Source organism: Fundulus heteroclitus, chromosome 5, assembly GCF_011125445.2.
Source record: "Fundulus heteroclitus isolate FHET01 chromosome 5, MU-UCD_Fhet_4.1, whole genome shotgun sequence".
Classification (NCBI taxonomy): domain Eukaryota; kingdom Metazoa; phylum Chordata; class Actinopteri; order Cyprinodontiformes; family Fundulidae; genus Fundulus; species Fundulus heteroclitus.
Genome location: NC_046365.1, coordinates 18127220 through 18144520, shown reverse-complemented (window position 1 = coordinate 18144520; position 17301 = coordinate 18127220). Strand labels below are relative to the sequence as shown.

Sequence of the window (17301 nt, the reverse complement as noted above, 5' to 3'; positions counted from 1 at the left end):
GAACAGACTCGTTCTTATCTTTCTATGAAGGACTATGTTGTAGTATATGTTGAAGTTCAAGCTGATTTTTTTTAAACTTATTTAAAATTGCAGCTTAAAGCTAAACCATCAGGAAATTTGTTGATTTTAGATGTTAAACTTAGGTGGCTGTCCATTGATAGGTTTTGGCCGGGCCTCGAATAATTCATGAAATTAATCTAATCAAACTGATTGTTTACCTTTGGAAATATTCATGCAAGGAGTTCACATAGAAAACAAACGGAGCAAGATATAGGATAGGGGTCTTCAATTCTGGTCCTTGAGGGCCGGTGTCCTAGAACTTTTAGATCAGGCCCTGGTCCAACCAGGTACCTGGCATAGGACATGATTGATAAATACAAGATTTCTTGAGCTGGGTAAAAATTTCCTAAAATGAAAGGCTTAATGTTTGTGCTGTGGAAGTACTTTGAGATTGTTTGACTCTTGCTGTCTTAATATGCAAAAAGCAAAAGAGCTTTCTTCTGCCTTTGACAAACAATTCAATGTTCAGCATTAAAGTCTTATTGATTGTAAATAATCTAAAGCCATGTTACGTTGGTTCAACATTAAGCTAAATCAATATTAACATTACTAAGCTTTTGAAGAAGAATTAAAAACCGCCTTCAAATGTAAAGTGATCCGTTGAATAATTAAAAATGGGTGTTGAAAAATTTATTGGAAGAGTTTCTCAAAGAACATGGTCTTACATAGTGTTTATTTATATATATATATATATATATATATATATATATATATATATATATATATATATATATATATATATATATATATATATATGAGAGAGAGAGAGAGAGACCTCGAGACCCCCACACTCCATTCCTATTCCCATATGCAGCTGTCGGATCCAGCCGATTAGCACAATATTTCAGAGTTCAGACTCCTAGAGGATTCTTTACATCAGCACTCATACACTTAAGCCTCCTGTTCATGACAAATGAAGCAGCAAATGAAGTCAGTGACGTTCACTCTTAATGACAAGTCCGTTACGCAGAGCACCCTATTCGGTAGTTAAATATTCCAATCAAGAGAAGACATCCAGATTAAAAAAAGACTGTGAGGAATATGTTTGATTATCCAAATGGCCTATGATCATACAATACATAAGGACCAATAAGGTTTAGGAATTTGTGTTGAGTATTTCTGCCACACATTTCAGTTTTGAAATTACATGCTTGACTTTTAACAAACGTCATCCATTAAAACAGGTAAATAGTGCTTCCACATTTCACTTCTAAGCAAGCAGGACATCTCAAGTTGACAATTTATGGCAACTATTCTGACTTTCTGATATTCGTTGCATGTAGCTCAGTGTGCCCTATAGAGATTGTTCGTGTTTATCCACTTCACTGATTCCCAGTGGACAGCAGTGGCTCTCTGGCTGACATGAGCCCTTATGATGCAAAAGCATTCGCTTTCATGTGACATTAACGTTTGGCTCAGTGAGGCGCAAAAAAGCAGAGAGCTGATGATCTACAGTTACAGATATTTATCTTTAAGAAATCAGCCATGCGTTGCAGAGGTCACTTGTGAAAACAATGTCAATGCAGTTCAAGGTGATGTCAGGCTAGTGTAAAATGTATCATATCTTTTTCAGAGCTGCAAAACAGGTTTGTTGTTATATTTGAGCATTATAACATGGAATCTAATTGTATTGATATCAAGCTTATTATTCACAGGAGAGTTTGGAAATGTAGATAGACTAGAACATCAGAACAAGTGAGTAGAAGGATTTTGTTTATACATCATAATTAAGTTAAATTGTAAAAGGAGCCTCAGTCATTTTGGAGTTTCTTATATGACCACACTCATATCTACCTTGCAGCATCCAGCAGTAAACTAATGGCTTTTTTACATTTTTAATGAGTTTATATTATTTGATCTTCTTTAATACAAAATCTAAAATAATGTGTCTGAGAAAACCAGAAATGGATAATTTTGTGAAAAACTGATTTTGTTCTCAATTTATGAGCCATTTTATTTGTGAAGACACAAAGAATTGAACATTTTAAATTATTTTTGACATTAGGACCACTTTAGAATTGGACAAACTGCAGTATATATACTAGTCATAAATAGACTGAATATTTAAAAATCATTAAAAATGCTATAAAGTAAACTCTGTGATAAGGGGAAACATTTATTATATTAGTAAAACAAAAAATCTGTATCCTGTGTTTTTAATCAAGAATCTTTAAAACAAAACAAAAAAATGTTTTCCCACTTTTTTCAATTGTCCCTGTTGGTAAAGTAATCCAGCAATTCTAGAGTGTATTGTAACACGCCCCAGCTCAAATTTCTATTTGTTAGTATATATGTCATTTGCTGCAATATTTTACTCTGACAAATTGTTTGTTAAGCAGATTGGCTGTATTAGAATGCCCAGCTGAGCCCCCCGCCCAGTTATTGTTAAAGCAATCAATCTCCTCTTCCTCATTTCTGCCTCCTCTTAGCAGAAGGAGTGATTGCATGCAGCATTGCTGGCCCAAGGGAGGGAAAATGTGTTTCGTTGAACTGCTGCTCGCCTGTCGTTGAGGAATATCAGACTCCCAGTGTGTTTTTCACTGAAATGGACCTTGTAACTGAGTGTGTCAGGTCATATCCCCAGTGAGCTGACAACCTCCTAACCTTGACACTGATGGAGCGGAGGGAGGGAATGATAAATCTATATAACTTCTCTTGAGCCTGGCCCAGGTGCTGGTTGCACCAAGAAGAGCTCATTAGCCAGACTTGCTTACTGGCCATGAGAAAGTAGACGGGATGAAAGAGGCTTCCTTTGGGAAGGATTGCAAGGGAAAGTATTCCTAATTTAACCAAATCCTTGACTAATCCAGCAAGTCCCAGATCCCTAATCCTCTCTGTTTTCACAACGAAAAGCAGGCTGCGTTGAATAAAAAAAATAATGACATTGCAATGAAAGTGTATTTAGAACTTATAATATTAAACTCAAGGGAGAAATGGCAGGTTAAATAATGCAGTTATTACCTTAAAGAGCCACTGGCAGTGCAAATGAGTACTTGGGGCTACTAATGAAAGCAAAATGCCAAGGTCAAGCTCTATCCTGCTGCAATTTAATGACACCTCCCACACTCAAAGTTCCTATGCAGTTTGTTCGTCCATCCTTCATTCCTGTTTTTCTTTAGTGATTTTGTCCTTCCTTCCTTCGTTGCTTGCTTCTTGTACCATATAGACTTTTTCAAATTTTTAAATTAACATAAAGGAGTGAGAACTCTGGAAAGTTTGTGAATTTTTAAATTAAAACTGCATTGGAAACCTGCGCACTTTCAGGCTCAAGGGACAGAATCCATTTTTTCTTTTTGAAATCATTCATATTGTCAAAAAGCAGTTAAATTTAGGCCCTGTTTCATGTAAAGGTTCTTGTTTCCTTTCAAAAAGCTGTACATGGGTGCCGTAGGATAGGTTTTGCAATCCTGATGTTTCATTTTGAGTGTCTAATGCAAAAAGTGGAAAACGAGGATGTTATTATGAACTTTGCTGAAAGGTTGAGAGAAGCTTTTTACATGGCAGGCAGTATTTATATTTTCTTTTTGCAATTTTTTTTGTACAGAAATTGACATTGAGCGCTGTGTTCGTGAATCTATCAACCTCTTCTGCTGGACTCCAAAGAGCGCTACCTACCGACAGTATGCTCAGCCAATGAAAGCTGGTGGGGAAGGCATATTTGGGAGAACCGCAACGTATTTCTCATCCGAATACCAAGACATGTCCAAGACGGACCTGGTGAGTCTCACATAAAGATACCTATATATTTAGTTCTACACTATATCTCCCTGAAGAGTCAGATTCAACTTGAAGCTCTGCTTTTGGCTACTGGGCTGTTAAAACAACAAAATATTATGCAGAATTTGCTGAAACTTTGTTTGTTAGAGAACCTACATTTAAGATTTAGGTTTTTTTAGTACGCCGAAATCCTTTGGTTAATGATTAATTTCAATATCTGTAAGAACAAACAAAAAAACTTTTCTCAGTGAATCATTTGGGTGGGACCATCAAAATCATCACTAAATGCTGTAGTAGTAGTAGTAGTAGTAGTAGTAGTAGTAGTAGTAGTAGTAGTAGTAGTATAATAATTATAATAATATAATAATAATAACAATAATACTAATAATAATAATATAAATAATAATATAATAGTATTATTATCATTATTATTGTTATAATAATAATAATAATAATACAAAATTAAAATAATAATAATAAGAGTCCATAAAATACACTTGTTTCATCCACACCCTACTGATTATAACATGCCGCTGACCAGTACTTTAATGAAATTTAACAGTTTCATGAGCTACTCATTGATCTTTTCTCTCTAGAAATTCTGTCCCCAAATCAACATCAGAATTTGACACCTGTCCAATCCACAGAAGACTCTTCATGCTACCTAATTTATTAAAACCACAATATTCTCTTTAAAACCATTTGAAAGGGTAAGGTGGGAAATCTTTATGTTTTTGAAACCATAGCTTTTTAAAACTGTGGTGTACCTTTATACTAGTATCAGACCCATGCCTAATTCTGACAGTAGTTGGATGTTTTCTACATTTAATCACATCAAACAAAGACATAACCATAGATCCTGGGATCAATATTATAAGCAATGCTAAACTAACTAAAAGTTAATATGTCCAAGGGTTAGTGATTTACAATATGATTACCTACTCATTTCCATTCTATTGAAAATTATTATCAGCATTATACTGCAGATTTATTTTCCATTTCTCCTCCAGTGCCACCCATATAGACTCGTACATTAGAGATGTAATAGCTGCTGACAGTTTTATAATAAGCTCATTAAAATTGTATCATCTCCAACTGAGCTACTTGTCTCTCTTACAGCTGTAGGCTTTTTTATCTAGCTGAAAATCTGTTTCATTTGAGCCCCTGACAGGTACATTTCCAAAATGTAGATGAACCTCAGTGCCATGTAAATTAATATGTACTTCTCACTTTAATCGAGCTTTAACAGCAGATGTTATCTTGACTTGTATGTTTTATTTTCCAAAAGTTGCCTCTGCAAAGATTGTTTCTTTAAAGCTTTCACAATCATTTACAAACACAGTGTGTCTGATAATTAACAGAATGTTTAGTCATATATGTACTACTTTTCATTGTAAAGCTATCTTAAAGAGTAACATATAAAGGCTTTATTCTCAGTTATTTAAGACTTTGGTAGCTTAAAAGTGGATAATATTACCTAAAGTATTCACTCACCCATTCACCCAAAATTTTATTCAGGTCTTCAATTGCTCCAATTGCTTCTATGGCTGCAGGTGAATGAAATCAGGCACCTAAACATGCAGACAGTTTCATCAAACACTTAAGAAAGAATTGGTCGGTCTGAGGAACTCAGTGAATTCCAGCATTGTACCATGAAAGGATGCAAACTTCGTAAATAATTAGTCATTGGTTAGTGATATTCTAACAAAGGAGAAGTGATTGGGAATGACAGCAACTTAGCCACAAATTGGTAAACTAAATCAGAGTGTGGTCAGCAGATGCTAAGATGTGTAGTTTGTAAGAGGGTTCCAACTTTCTACAGTCCATAATCATAAACCTCCAAATATCATGTGGCCTTCAGATTATCCCAGAAACCTTATGTAGAGAGCGTCAGGGAATGACTTCCCATGGCTGAGAGGCAATGTCCAACCATTACCTCACCATGTACCATACAAACTTTCAGAAGAAGTGCTGTAAAGCATACCTCCACTGGACTCTAGAGCAAAGGATACGTGTTCTCTAGAGATACAAATTGCGTCTCTCTGTCTGAAAATTATATCGAGTCAGGGTTTGGCCCACGTCAGTAGAGTGGCACGTGACTGACTGCGTTGCGTGAAGTTAAAAGATTGATGCAGAGGGAGTTATATTGTTTTTGGCTGGTTTTCTTTTTTTTTCCCCAGGAGTTGAGCTCAGTCCCTTAGTTCTAGTCTTTATTTCACAAAGAACTGCATGGACTGCAATGAATGTAATATACATTGTATATTTGGTGACACTTGTCATTTAATGTAGCATAAAAATGTTTTAGAGGGTAAAATGTTTCCCTAATTTGAGATGAATTAGAACAGAGACCCTAAACCAGGCTCTCCCATCCAACATCAGTGTCTGACCTTACAAATGCACGCCTGGAAGAGTGCTCATAAATTCCCATAATCTCTAATAAACCTTGTGGAAAACCTTCAAATAATTACAGCAGGATCGCTCTTTCTTGAAAACCTTGTTAGGTGTGCTGCTATCAAGCAATATTACATTTTGTCTGAACTTAAGTTCTTTTTTCTTTGCCAAAGTGGAAATATGTTTAAAAATATTTTATACTAAGCCCTGATGTGTGGCCAGATAAGATGAACAGGATGGGAAATTTATAATATTTTTAAATCTCCCTCTTAGTTCTTTTCCTCCATATTGTGTGGCCAGAGTGCGAGCAGCTAATATCTACCTTTTTGTTATTGTAATTACCATACACTTGTACACTACCCAGTTATTTTGTTCAACATCTGAGCATTTTGTTACAGCTACAGTTGTACAGTGTAAAACACGTTAAATTGGAAATTATGCCTATCTTCAAGCTGTACCCGAACACAGAAACATTTTCATTTGTAAACAGTTTTCTTTCTGTGAACCTTGAGCCATATTCGAGATTCACACACAGACAGCAACTCCTACAGGAGATCTGTGTCTGCGTTTCTGCTGCTCTGGTTTAGACTCATCACTGTCTGGCTAGTGAAATGCCAAAGTTCCTGTAAGCCATGCTTGGCTGTCTCAGACTGCTCACGCTGACATTTAAATAACCGTGCAGTGCCTCATCAGCCCAGAACCCTGACAAGCTGCACATTTTTCTCTATTTCTGTCCATAAACGGAGGAGGTTGCGCCCCAAATACATATTTAAGTCTATGTGTATGTTTAAGCAACCAATCATTTACTTTCTTTCTTTTCTTGCAGTACAGTGCTAGTCAGAAGATCCACTCAGTCACTGGTGTTAATCACATGTTCATTTTGCACTTGGAATGATTTAAATGACTTGGCTGGAAAAATATTACAGTACACAACTTTATTGAATTTATAAGACAGGAATTGGGCGTAAATGTTTAAATTTAATACAGATTTGCTCCTTTCAAATTTACAATATTCATCATATACATTATTGCCAAAAGCATTCCATTTCCTGCCTTGACTCGCATATACACTTAAGTGAGGTCCCATTTCTAATCCTTAGACTTGAAATGATGTCAGTCCTCTTCTGTAGCTATAATAGTTTAACCTGTTCTGTGAAGGCTGTTAATGATGTTCTGGAGTGTTTTTATGGAAATTCTTCCAAAAACACATTTGTGAGATGATACACTGTTGTTGAGAGTCTTCGGGCTAATTCCTCCCAAAGGTGTTCTGTCGGGTTGAAGTCAAAACTCTGTGTAGACCAGTTTGAGATAATCTAAAGGCCACATGAAGTTTGGAGGTCTGTAGCGATTGATTCAACAGAAAGTAAAGTTGGCAACTTCTGCGCACCTCAGCATCCGCTGGCCCCGCTCCATCACGTTACATGGCCAACCACTCTGGGGCTGAGTTGCTGTCATTCCCAATTGGTTCCACTTTGTTATAATACCACTGACTTCTGAGAATTTAAGAGCAAGGAAGAAAATTAAAGGAATACTTTTGAAAACGCAATAGAACTTGACTAGTGGAAAAGTCATGCTGGATGACCAGATCAATTCCAGAAGTTTAACTGACTAGATATTATACTCTGGTTAAAAAAGTTTTTTTAATTGAGTGTTTATTTTCTCCCATGGCATCATTTGTTAGTGTAGTACCCATGATTACTTCAAATTTATTTTTTTTACCAACCGCGCAATATTTGTCAGAAATCACACAAGATAAAAAGTTCTTCCAAGACTGTGCTAAAACAAGCTGCAAGAACTCCCAAACCAGGGCTGCAAGAACATGCTGATATAATTTAGTTCTTGCTGTTCGTGGAGAGAGAACACTGTGTTCTGTTCATGTGGAGAATCTAAATAGCCTCCCCTTTGGCTTTCATTGATGGTATCCTCAATGACAGGACACATCGCCTACTCAGTAATCCCAATGCCATTATGCTGTATTAAATCATTTACGGATCAAAAATGTAACCTGTGTTGTTCCATAACAAGAATGAAAACATGTTTTTAAGCAGTATTTGTTTTTCTTTTATAGGCATTGTGAATTTCTGAAAATTCACAATGCCTATAAATTCAAGGTAAGTAAATTCAAGACCTATGCATTTACACAATGTAGCATTGGTATGTGCCAACCCATTATGTATTCACACAAATACGGTGCCTTGCAAAGGTATTCAGCCCCTCGGCTTTTTACCTCTTCTGTTACATTCCAAACTTTTTAGATGATGGATCTGAACAAAATAGTCTTAAGTTAGTAAAATGAAATGTGAAAAATATTAAAAAAAAAAAAATCCATACTGGCATGTGCATCGGTATCCCCCCTCTTTCTTTTGAAGGCTCTAAAAAGTTCTGGTACAATCAATTACCTTCAAAAGTTCAACGATGAAATTAAGTCCACCTGTGTAAGTAAGTAAACTTTATTTATATAGCAGCTTTCACATGATAAAAATCAGGAAGTGCTTCACAATAAGAATAACACAAAAAATAAAATAAAAACATAAAACATGCAACATCATAGCATAAAACTAGTTAAAAGCCAGTTGGAACAAGTTGGTCTTCATCTGCTTCTTAAAAGAATGAACAGAGTCAAGACAAGACAGCGTAAAGATGAAGGGAACATATTCCATTGTCTGCGGGGGGGGGGGGGGGGGGGCACCTGACTCTCAGAGGTACTAAATATACTTCACCAATTCTCAGTTTCAGCTTTGGAAAATCGTTTGCAGGTATTACGAAGATCCCTTCCCATAAACGTGTGCTGTTTGGTTATTAGCGTGTGATCTACATATTAATGAAGGCACTTATGCAAACCAGTTTATTCTCACTGTTCTGCTCATTTTAGAAATGCAAATTGCTTTGCCCCTGGTTTGACGATCAGCTTTGTACAAACTAATCACTTTGTACCTGTTTTAATACGTACGAACCTTTGGAAAATCAGGCCCTATGTCTGGGGCAAACACAACACATCCCATCACCCCCAAGAACACCATCCCCACAGTAAAACATGGTGGTGGCAACATCAGGGTGTGGGGATGATTGTCAGCAACAGGGAGGAGGGAATGCTGCAAGTCAAAGACTCAATGCCATCTGCTGGGTTTCCTTAGAAAACTTTTTAAGTCCTCTGTATAGATCATTTGACTTAACTTTGTAAAGTGCCTTGAGATGACATGTGTTGTGAATTGGCGATATACACATCAGCTTAACTGGATTGACTGGGCCATTCCAACATATTTAAATGTTTCCCCATAAACTACTCTAGTGTTGCTTTAGCTGCATACTTCAGGTCATTGTCCTGCTGGAGGGTGAACCTCACATCACAGGCAGACGGGCACGGGTTTTGCTCAAGCATATCCCTGAATTCAGCACCACCTATCTTTCCCTACACCAGTTTCCTAGTCCTACATGAGCAGGTTTTGAAAGTGGACAGTCGCTCCCACTGTGCTGTTAGCTTTGCAGCAATCCCTCATATCAGACATGCATGTAGAGATAGCAAAGCAGAAAACTCCTCTTTAAAAGGAATAAACCTCCAGCACAACCAGGCTCAGTGTGAACAGCCATCTGCCACAATCTACTGGGGGTTAGAGAAGACAGAACAGAGACACAGAAAGAACACAGAAGTGCCAATCCAGGAATACATGTGAGAGAATGGCAAGACTAGTTTCAAATATGGCTTTATTTAGGTAAGAAACAGTTAAGCATATACGCTCTGAGCCAATTCTCACATCTAGAGGATAAAAAGAGCACAGACAGTTGCAGTAAAACGTCAGGCAATAACTGCATCTAGGAGGGAAACAGGGTTAATGACTGAAATACATTTCCAACTATATCATCTACAGGAGAACATAAATGTGTTGCCAGCAGTGCCCCCCTCCAGGACAGTGTCAAAGCCAAACAGACAACCCTCCAGATGTAGCCCTCATGGAAAGAAAAAACACAGGGAGAACATGGAGTTAAAAGTTGAAATAACCGTAAATGCAAAAGGAGCAGAAGTAGTATGGCAGAAGGGAAAGTGGTCATTAGGTTATCTATAGAGGTAGCTCAGGGTAACCTAAGACACTGGAACTATAGGATTTGTCAAAAAGGAAGGTTTTAAGATTAGTCTTAAAAGTAGACGGGGTGTCTGCCTCACGGTCCAAAACTGGGAGTTGGTTCCACAGGAGAGGAGCCTGATAGCTAAAGGATCTGCCTCCCATTCTTCTTTTAGAGACTCTAGGATCCACCAGCAGACCTGCAGTCTGAGAGCGAAGTGATCTGTTAGGAACATACAGGGTAATCAGAGCTCTGATATATGATGGAGCTTGATTATTAAGGGCTTTATACGTTAGAAGGATAATTTAAAATTACATTCTTGATTTAACAGGAAGCCAATGAAGGGAAGCTAAAATTGGAGAAATATGATTTCTCTCAGGTAAAATTCAAAAGTACAGCACAGTAACACTACCAGTACTCCTAATAGTACATTTTTGTCAAAATTTGAGTAAAGGTGAAGTTACTACTCACCTCTGGAAAAAAGTTACATGAAAATTGAATATTGCAGTGAAATATAATCCTTAACATCTCCTCCCAAAAATATCTAGAACCATTTGCAGCACATGTGAAACCCTGATCTCTCTGTAAATGTAAAACTCTGAATGTTTAACCTGAGCAGTCAAACATATTACTAATGTAACTAATTTTTAGTTAAAGAACGTGGAACCCACAGGCATTTTACATTCTTCTTCCATGTTTTGATTTCCTTTTTTGTTTAATTCATGTAATTGTACATGGATGGTGAAAGGCGTGGTCTTATAAGTCAAATGATGCTATAGATACAAGCATGAACTACTTACAAATACAAATTAAACAATAGTAGCACAAAAAATGAGTATTCTGGAGTATGTTCAGGCATTTACTCTACTAAAATCTCAAATATGATTTAAAATACCAACCTGTGTGATTGAGTCTGTACAGACCATAGGTGGGCATAATTTGTTGAAAGAGATGTCAATGGAAAGAACAGAAGATGGCAGCCATTTTGGGTCAGTATCATACACAACTTGAATTGTGACATTTGGATGTCAAAATAACAAATATTGTGGCTGGTATTTTTGTGAGATATAATGTTCTTTCCCAAGAAATGCACTGTTGTACAAACATATCCACAGTATACGGATAATGTTAACCAGTGTCTTGTGAAACATTTTAAGACATAGGGGCGGGACTGGGTGGGGATTTACAAAAATGTTTCGTTAGAAATTCGGGATTCCTCAGAAATGTTTTAAGCACAACTGTCGATTCAGTTCACCTGTTCATGTCTGAACAAGTGTTGTCATATATGCGATGCACCACTGAACTAGACAGTTGGAAGCCATGCAGCCATTCTCACTAGTGTCCCTCAAATTACTACAAGGAAAGTCTAGCCTCTTAGACCTTCTTAAAATGGATGACTTCTGTCTTGAGCTTAACAACAAGAACATTTTTTTATTATAAAACCAAAAGTCTGGTAACTACAGCATAACTACAGAGATAGCTTAGGATAACCTAAGACACTGTAACTATAGAATTTGTGAAAAAGGAAAGTTTTAAGCCTAGTCTTAAAAGTAGACAGGGTGTCTGCCTCACGGATCAAAACTGGGAGTTGGTTCCACAGGAGAGGAGCCTGATAGCTAAAGGATCTGCCTCCCATTCTACTTTTAGAGACTCTAGGAACCACCAGCAGACCTGCAGTCTGAGAGCGAAGTGCTCTGTTAGGAACATACGGGGTAATCAAAGCTCTGATATATGATGGAGCTTGATTATTTAGGGCTTTATATGTTAGAAGGAGAATTTTAAATTGTATCCTTGATTTAACAGAAAGCCAATTGAGTGAAGCCAATGTACGAGAAACATAATTTAATTTTCATCAGAACTCTTGCTGCAGCATTTTGGATCAGCTGAAGGCTTTGCACTGTATTGTATTGTGGATACATTCCTGATAGTAAGGCATCACAATAGTCCAGTCTTGAAGTAACAAATGCATGGACTAGTTTACATTAGCAATGCACTGTGAAACTGCTGTTCTGGGAGTCCAATTTGTTGGATTCAATTCCTTCCATTCTATGTACACAAGTTACCATAATAATCAAGTATCTTTTTCTCATAATATTTTATGTTGTCTGTGTACTTTCTTAAAAAATTAAAGGAAAAAAATCTAGTGGAAATTTGCCTGATACAGCCATACTAAGCGAGCCTTCGCCCCAATAAAGGCGAGGTCAGTCAGCTAGTTGTTTTAATCACCATCATTTCAAAGTTATCAGTAGTCATTTAATTGCTCAAATGTAGCTCAAATTCGCCCCAAGACCACATGATTGTGTTAATTGCTGATCTGCTGTTATTTCTCATTGGCTGAAGAAAACCTGGATAAAGTTGCAGAGCTGTTGACTGGAAGGATAAAGTGTAAATAATGCTGTTTAAACATGTCTATGTTTAATAACACATCTGGAATTGTTAAGTTTAGGGAGATGTATATGTTGAGAAAAGTAGTTTAGAGGCTAAAATAGAACACATTAGAAATTATATTTAACCTGTGAGAGATGCAGTTGGCCATAATTGGACCCAACCCTCCTTTGTCTTACATAAAACGTGTTTTTTTTCTTCTGATGCACGACTGATAAAGCTGTCAGCTTTTGTTTTTTTCCCCCACCCTCAGCAAACAAGTATTTTTTTTTAACATTACATTCCAGAGGGTAAGGATTTTAAGATTGTTTGGACAGCACTGCAGAGCAGAGCCCCGTGTCCTGCAGCTATGCCTCTGGCTACCTGCTGTATTGAATCCATTTTGCAGCTCACGAGCAAACCCACCCTAGGATCATGTTCCGGCCACTGCTACTGCTCATCTGTCAGCATTACAGAGGGGAATCATTTAACCCTTTCAGACTATATATATATATATATATATATATATATATATATATATATATATATATATATATATATATATATATATATATATATATATATATATATATATATATATACAGGGCAGTCAAAAGTAGCCGGTCATCGGCGGCAAATCGCCGTCTATAGCAGCTCCTGCCACCGCCTACTTTTCCCAAAAATCACCTTAGCATCTGTCTCCACTGAGAGCAACATTAACGAGTGATTGGGTTCCTTGTTCCAACCGAGATGCTACTTTTCCGATCAAAACACAGACCGGTGTTATGCCGAAAAGTGCAATAAAACCGTGAGAGCCGACATGAGTTTTGAAACCGCAAAGCTTTGTCTTAAGCAGAAGATCAAACGTGCACAGCACCGCGTTCATAGACCAGTGTGATGCATTCACGAGCGTCAGAAAGCTATGGTGCATTCAGGAGCATGGGACATTTCAAACTTACAAGGAAAGAGGCATAAAACGGAATAGAACTTAACTCATACAATAATGTATTTATCCAGAAACAGCGTGGGCTTTCTTACAATACTGAATGCTCTATAATTGTATTTCTGATATTTTTTGATTAGGCACATCTGTTAGCTTTTTATTCTGAAAAATCTACAATATTACATATAATAAAATATAATATTACAGCAGCAAATTATCAAAGTTTTTCATGGGATGCATTTTGTGTTTGTCTCTAGAATCCTCGTCGATGATACGATATTGTGTGTGATGAGTGCAAGTGAAATTAAACTGAGATAAGAAATATCGAAAGAGCAATATGACTGAAATAAATTCAACATGTAAATTCAATTTCAAAATCCAACCCTGTATTTTTATCATAAAAATTCGACTTTGTTCGTGAAGAAATGTTATGATCGTTTTTAGAACAGAACTGTGAATAATAATAATAATAATAATAAGATGAATAGACCTCACCTAATCTGATCTGTTTTATGTGGTGCTAGTAATTCAAATTAAACAAATTTTATGCAAATGGAGATTACCTTACCTTGTTAAAACATGATGATAACATCATGTGAAAAAAGTATGTTTTAAGAATAATAATAAAAAACAAAAGTTGTTTTTGAAGAATTGATCATTCACATTTTTTGCCTTTTTATTCAATTTGAAACATGCACTCTGACTCTATTGTTTAAATAATCACCTGTCTTGAAAGCTTCCAAAATACATCACGGAGACTCTATTTTTCAAAATTCTCCCCTCCGGGGCTCGGGCACATCCTTTCAGACTGAGGGCATGCTTACACCAATCAATCTGATGGTTAGGATCCACTTTTTTTTCAAAAGTTAAACTCATGGGCATTATAAATTGATATTTCTTTTTAATTACCATATTTACTGGAGAATGAGGAATATTGATTTCAAGGTCTGAAAAGATAAACACGGGAGTCATTAAGGTGTGATTGTGCTATGTTGTACAATGATGATATACAAGATGGCAGTTTTACTGCATCTCTAAATGATTCTCTTTTTATCGCAATGACGTTCAGATATTCTGTCCTGCTTCATCCCTTTTCCTCTGACCTCCTGTTGTAGTCACGAGAGCCCCTAGCACTGTGTGACCTGAAAGCTGAAGCGTCTCCCAGAATCTCGGCCGAGGATTTAATCGACCTCTGTGAACTCTCGCTTGCTGGACCACCCAAAAGAAATAAAAGTGGCAAGCCGAAAATTGTTGCTGTCGACATCCGCAATGTGGAAGAGTATCCTTACCGTTCAATAAATATCGTACCTTTCTTGTCACTCAATGTTTCTCAGCTGTTTATAAGCCTAAATGTGGTTATATTACAATGTGAAAATGGATGCTGATACATTTGTAAATTTTCTTACATTCAAAGGTGTGGCCAGGTGAAGGTCTTGGTGATCCAAGGTCAAACACAGTGCAGTAACAACAGTGCTGAGTGTCTCATCTTTTGCTACATTTGTAAGCATTTCTTTAACAAAGCAGCCAGTGGAACCAATTAACTGAATCTCAAGCCTCCAACACAGCCACACTACTATAATTTATGAAAAAACGGGGTCTTATTGTGCTTACCATTCGCACTGGATGTCAGGATTCTGGTCTGGGAATAATGTTGATAATTTTTGTGTTTAGTGACCAGGGCAACTGTTACCAATACAGTGTGATAATGCATTTCTCTGTGTCTCATTTGTTTAGACAAAAATAGTTTGATCCATTTTACTCTTTATCTGCTTTTTCTTTTTCAACAAGCCAAAGAAAATTTTCTCCAGCATCTGCATCAGCATTTTCTCCACCAAAATAGGCTGTCCAAATTCATCCTCTGTGTGGTATTTTCTTGAGGTTGAATATTTTCTCATGTGGTGGACACCATAGCTTTGATAATAAGATATTACCATAACAGCTTACAATCTCCTTTTTTTCTTGTAGCATGTCAAAAACCATCTCTTAGTCAAAGCATGAGGATGGCTCACTAAAATGTGTTCCCACAACCAATGAATGGCATAAATATGACTTAAAATCCATGATATTTATAGAGGAGATTCATACCAGAGTGTTATCTCATGCCCCGCTGTTCTAGCTTGCCTCATAGATTTTGTGGTAGAGATTTAGAGGCACAAAAAACACAAAGATTAAAATGGCTCTGTGTCTGGGAAAAGGAAGTGGAGGGAAATTTAGGAGGGATGATCTGTTTTAGTTATGCATCCAAATTCTGCAACATTCTTTCACAAAGCTGCCCAACCAAATACTGCAGTCTGAGAGAGAGCATAGCATACAGCAAGGAGCTTAACCACGGGATTCTGGCTTTGTTTCTACCTTTTCAGTGGTCTATCTTCCCTCATGTAGTGTTTGCATTTTCTTCAAGAGAAATTGTTATTCATTTAATTCTTTTCTAAAGAGAGCATTTTTTAATGTTGTTAATGATCATTGCAGCTCTCATCAAATTCAAAGTGTTGTATACTGTGAACGATAAAGCTCACCACAGTCATTGGCTTTGCTTCAGAGGAATTAGCACACTCGCCAAACTCTGTACTCCTTAACTCCACTGCCTCCAGCTTTGGTAGGGGACACATTTCTGGCAGCATCAACATTCCCTTTAACAGCGCGTTCGGTCCTGATGGTGAACTTGTGCAGTGTCCTGCTACAGGAGTCCTCCAGAACTACAGAGGGCGTGTCATCGTGATCGTAAGCCACGCTGTAAAGAGTGCAGCTTTGGTGAGGAAGCTGAGTCATGCTTACATCAGTACACAACACTAGTGATTAAAGCAATATTTACTAACTGAATCCTAAAATCTGACCATGCTTCATGTATTGGCACCAGGGCCTCGCTTTTAAAATTCACTTAAAAGAAAGACATATAGTCCATCATAAAAATATGCTTTAAATGCACTTTGTTTATGCAGCGCAATTTAGGGTGCACATAAGGCACACCAAAACAGTGACAGAAAAAGTAGGAAAAATTTATGCATTTTTAAAAATTGTGTGAACTTTCTCACTGTTACTAGATATTGTCTTTTGTTATTAAAGCTGCTACAGAAGCTTGAAAAGTGTGAATAAATTCAAGAAATTACTTTGATTGCTCAGTAAAATATCTTCTTTTAAATAAAGATTGTAAAAGCTATGCCAAGAGATAAAGTAGTTTAAGTGTATAAAGGATGACCTCTTTAAAAATGGTTTCAAAATTCTTAGTCTCACTTAAAAAACACAAAAAAAGCATAAAATATTAATGAAATATTCTCCAAATGTATGATAAATTCCACATAATGCAACGTTCAAGAAAACTATTTTGATATGCTGTTAATAAATCTAGACCAATGGAGGTTCTCAAACGGGTTTAAACATAAATCAGGTCCATATTTTGAGAATAATGGGGTGTAAATTAATTTGATTTGGAAGATATGGCTCACATTCTAAAATCAGTGTTTTTTGTGAAATGTGACAATTTAATTGAGAAGATTTATAAAACCTTAAACACCTTCACGAAAATATTTTCAAAATCTATTGAAATGCAAGTTGGCAGCACTGGTGTCATGATTCTGGAATTTAATGACACTGTGGATACACTTGTATTCATATTAAAATACACAAAGGTATAATTAATGCCATCCTTCATTCTTGTCAATAGTTAGATGATAATTAGGTCCCTTTAGCAAAATTGTTGTAATAAAAAATGTGTGAGAGAGCAGTACGACCACAGAAATGTGGAAACATGAGGATCCTGAACCACAAAG

General features: G+C 36.7%; 1 protein-coding gene across 1 annotated transcript in view; it reads left to right on the top strand.

Annotated features, from left to right (window-relative positions):
- Positions 1 to 17301, top strand: part of tbck (TBC1 domain containing kinase) — a 44266-nt gene that overhangs the window by 26312 nt on the left and 653 nt on the right. The window contains exons 23-25 of the mRNA XM_036137050.1: positions 3605 to 3777; positions 14650 to 14813; positions 16126 to 16285. Of these exons, the coding sequence (XP_035992943.1) occupies positions 3605 to 3777; positions 14650 to 14813; positions 16126 to 16285 (497 nt within the window). The remainder of the gene's footprint in view (positions 1 to 3604; positions 3778 to 14649; positions 14814 to 16125; positions 16286 to 17301) is intronic.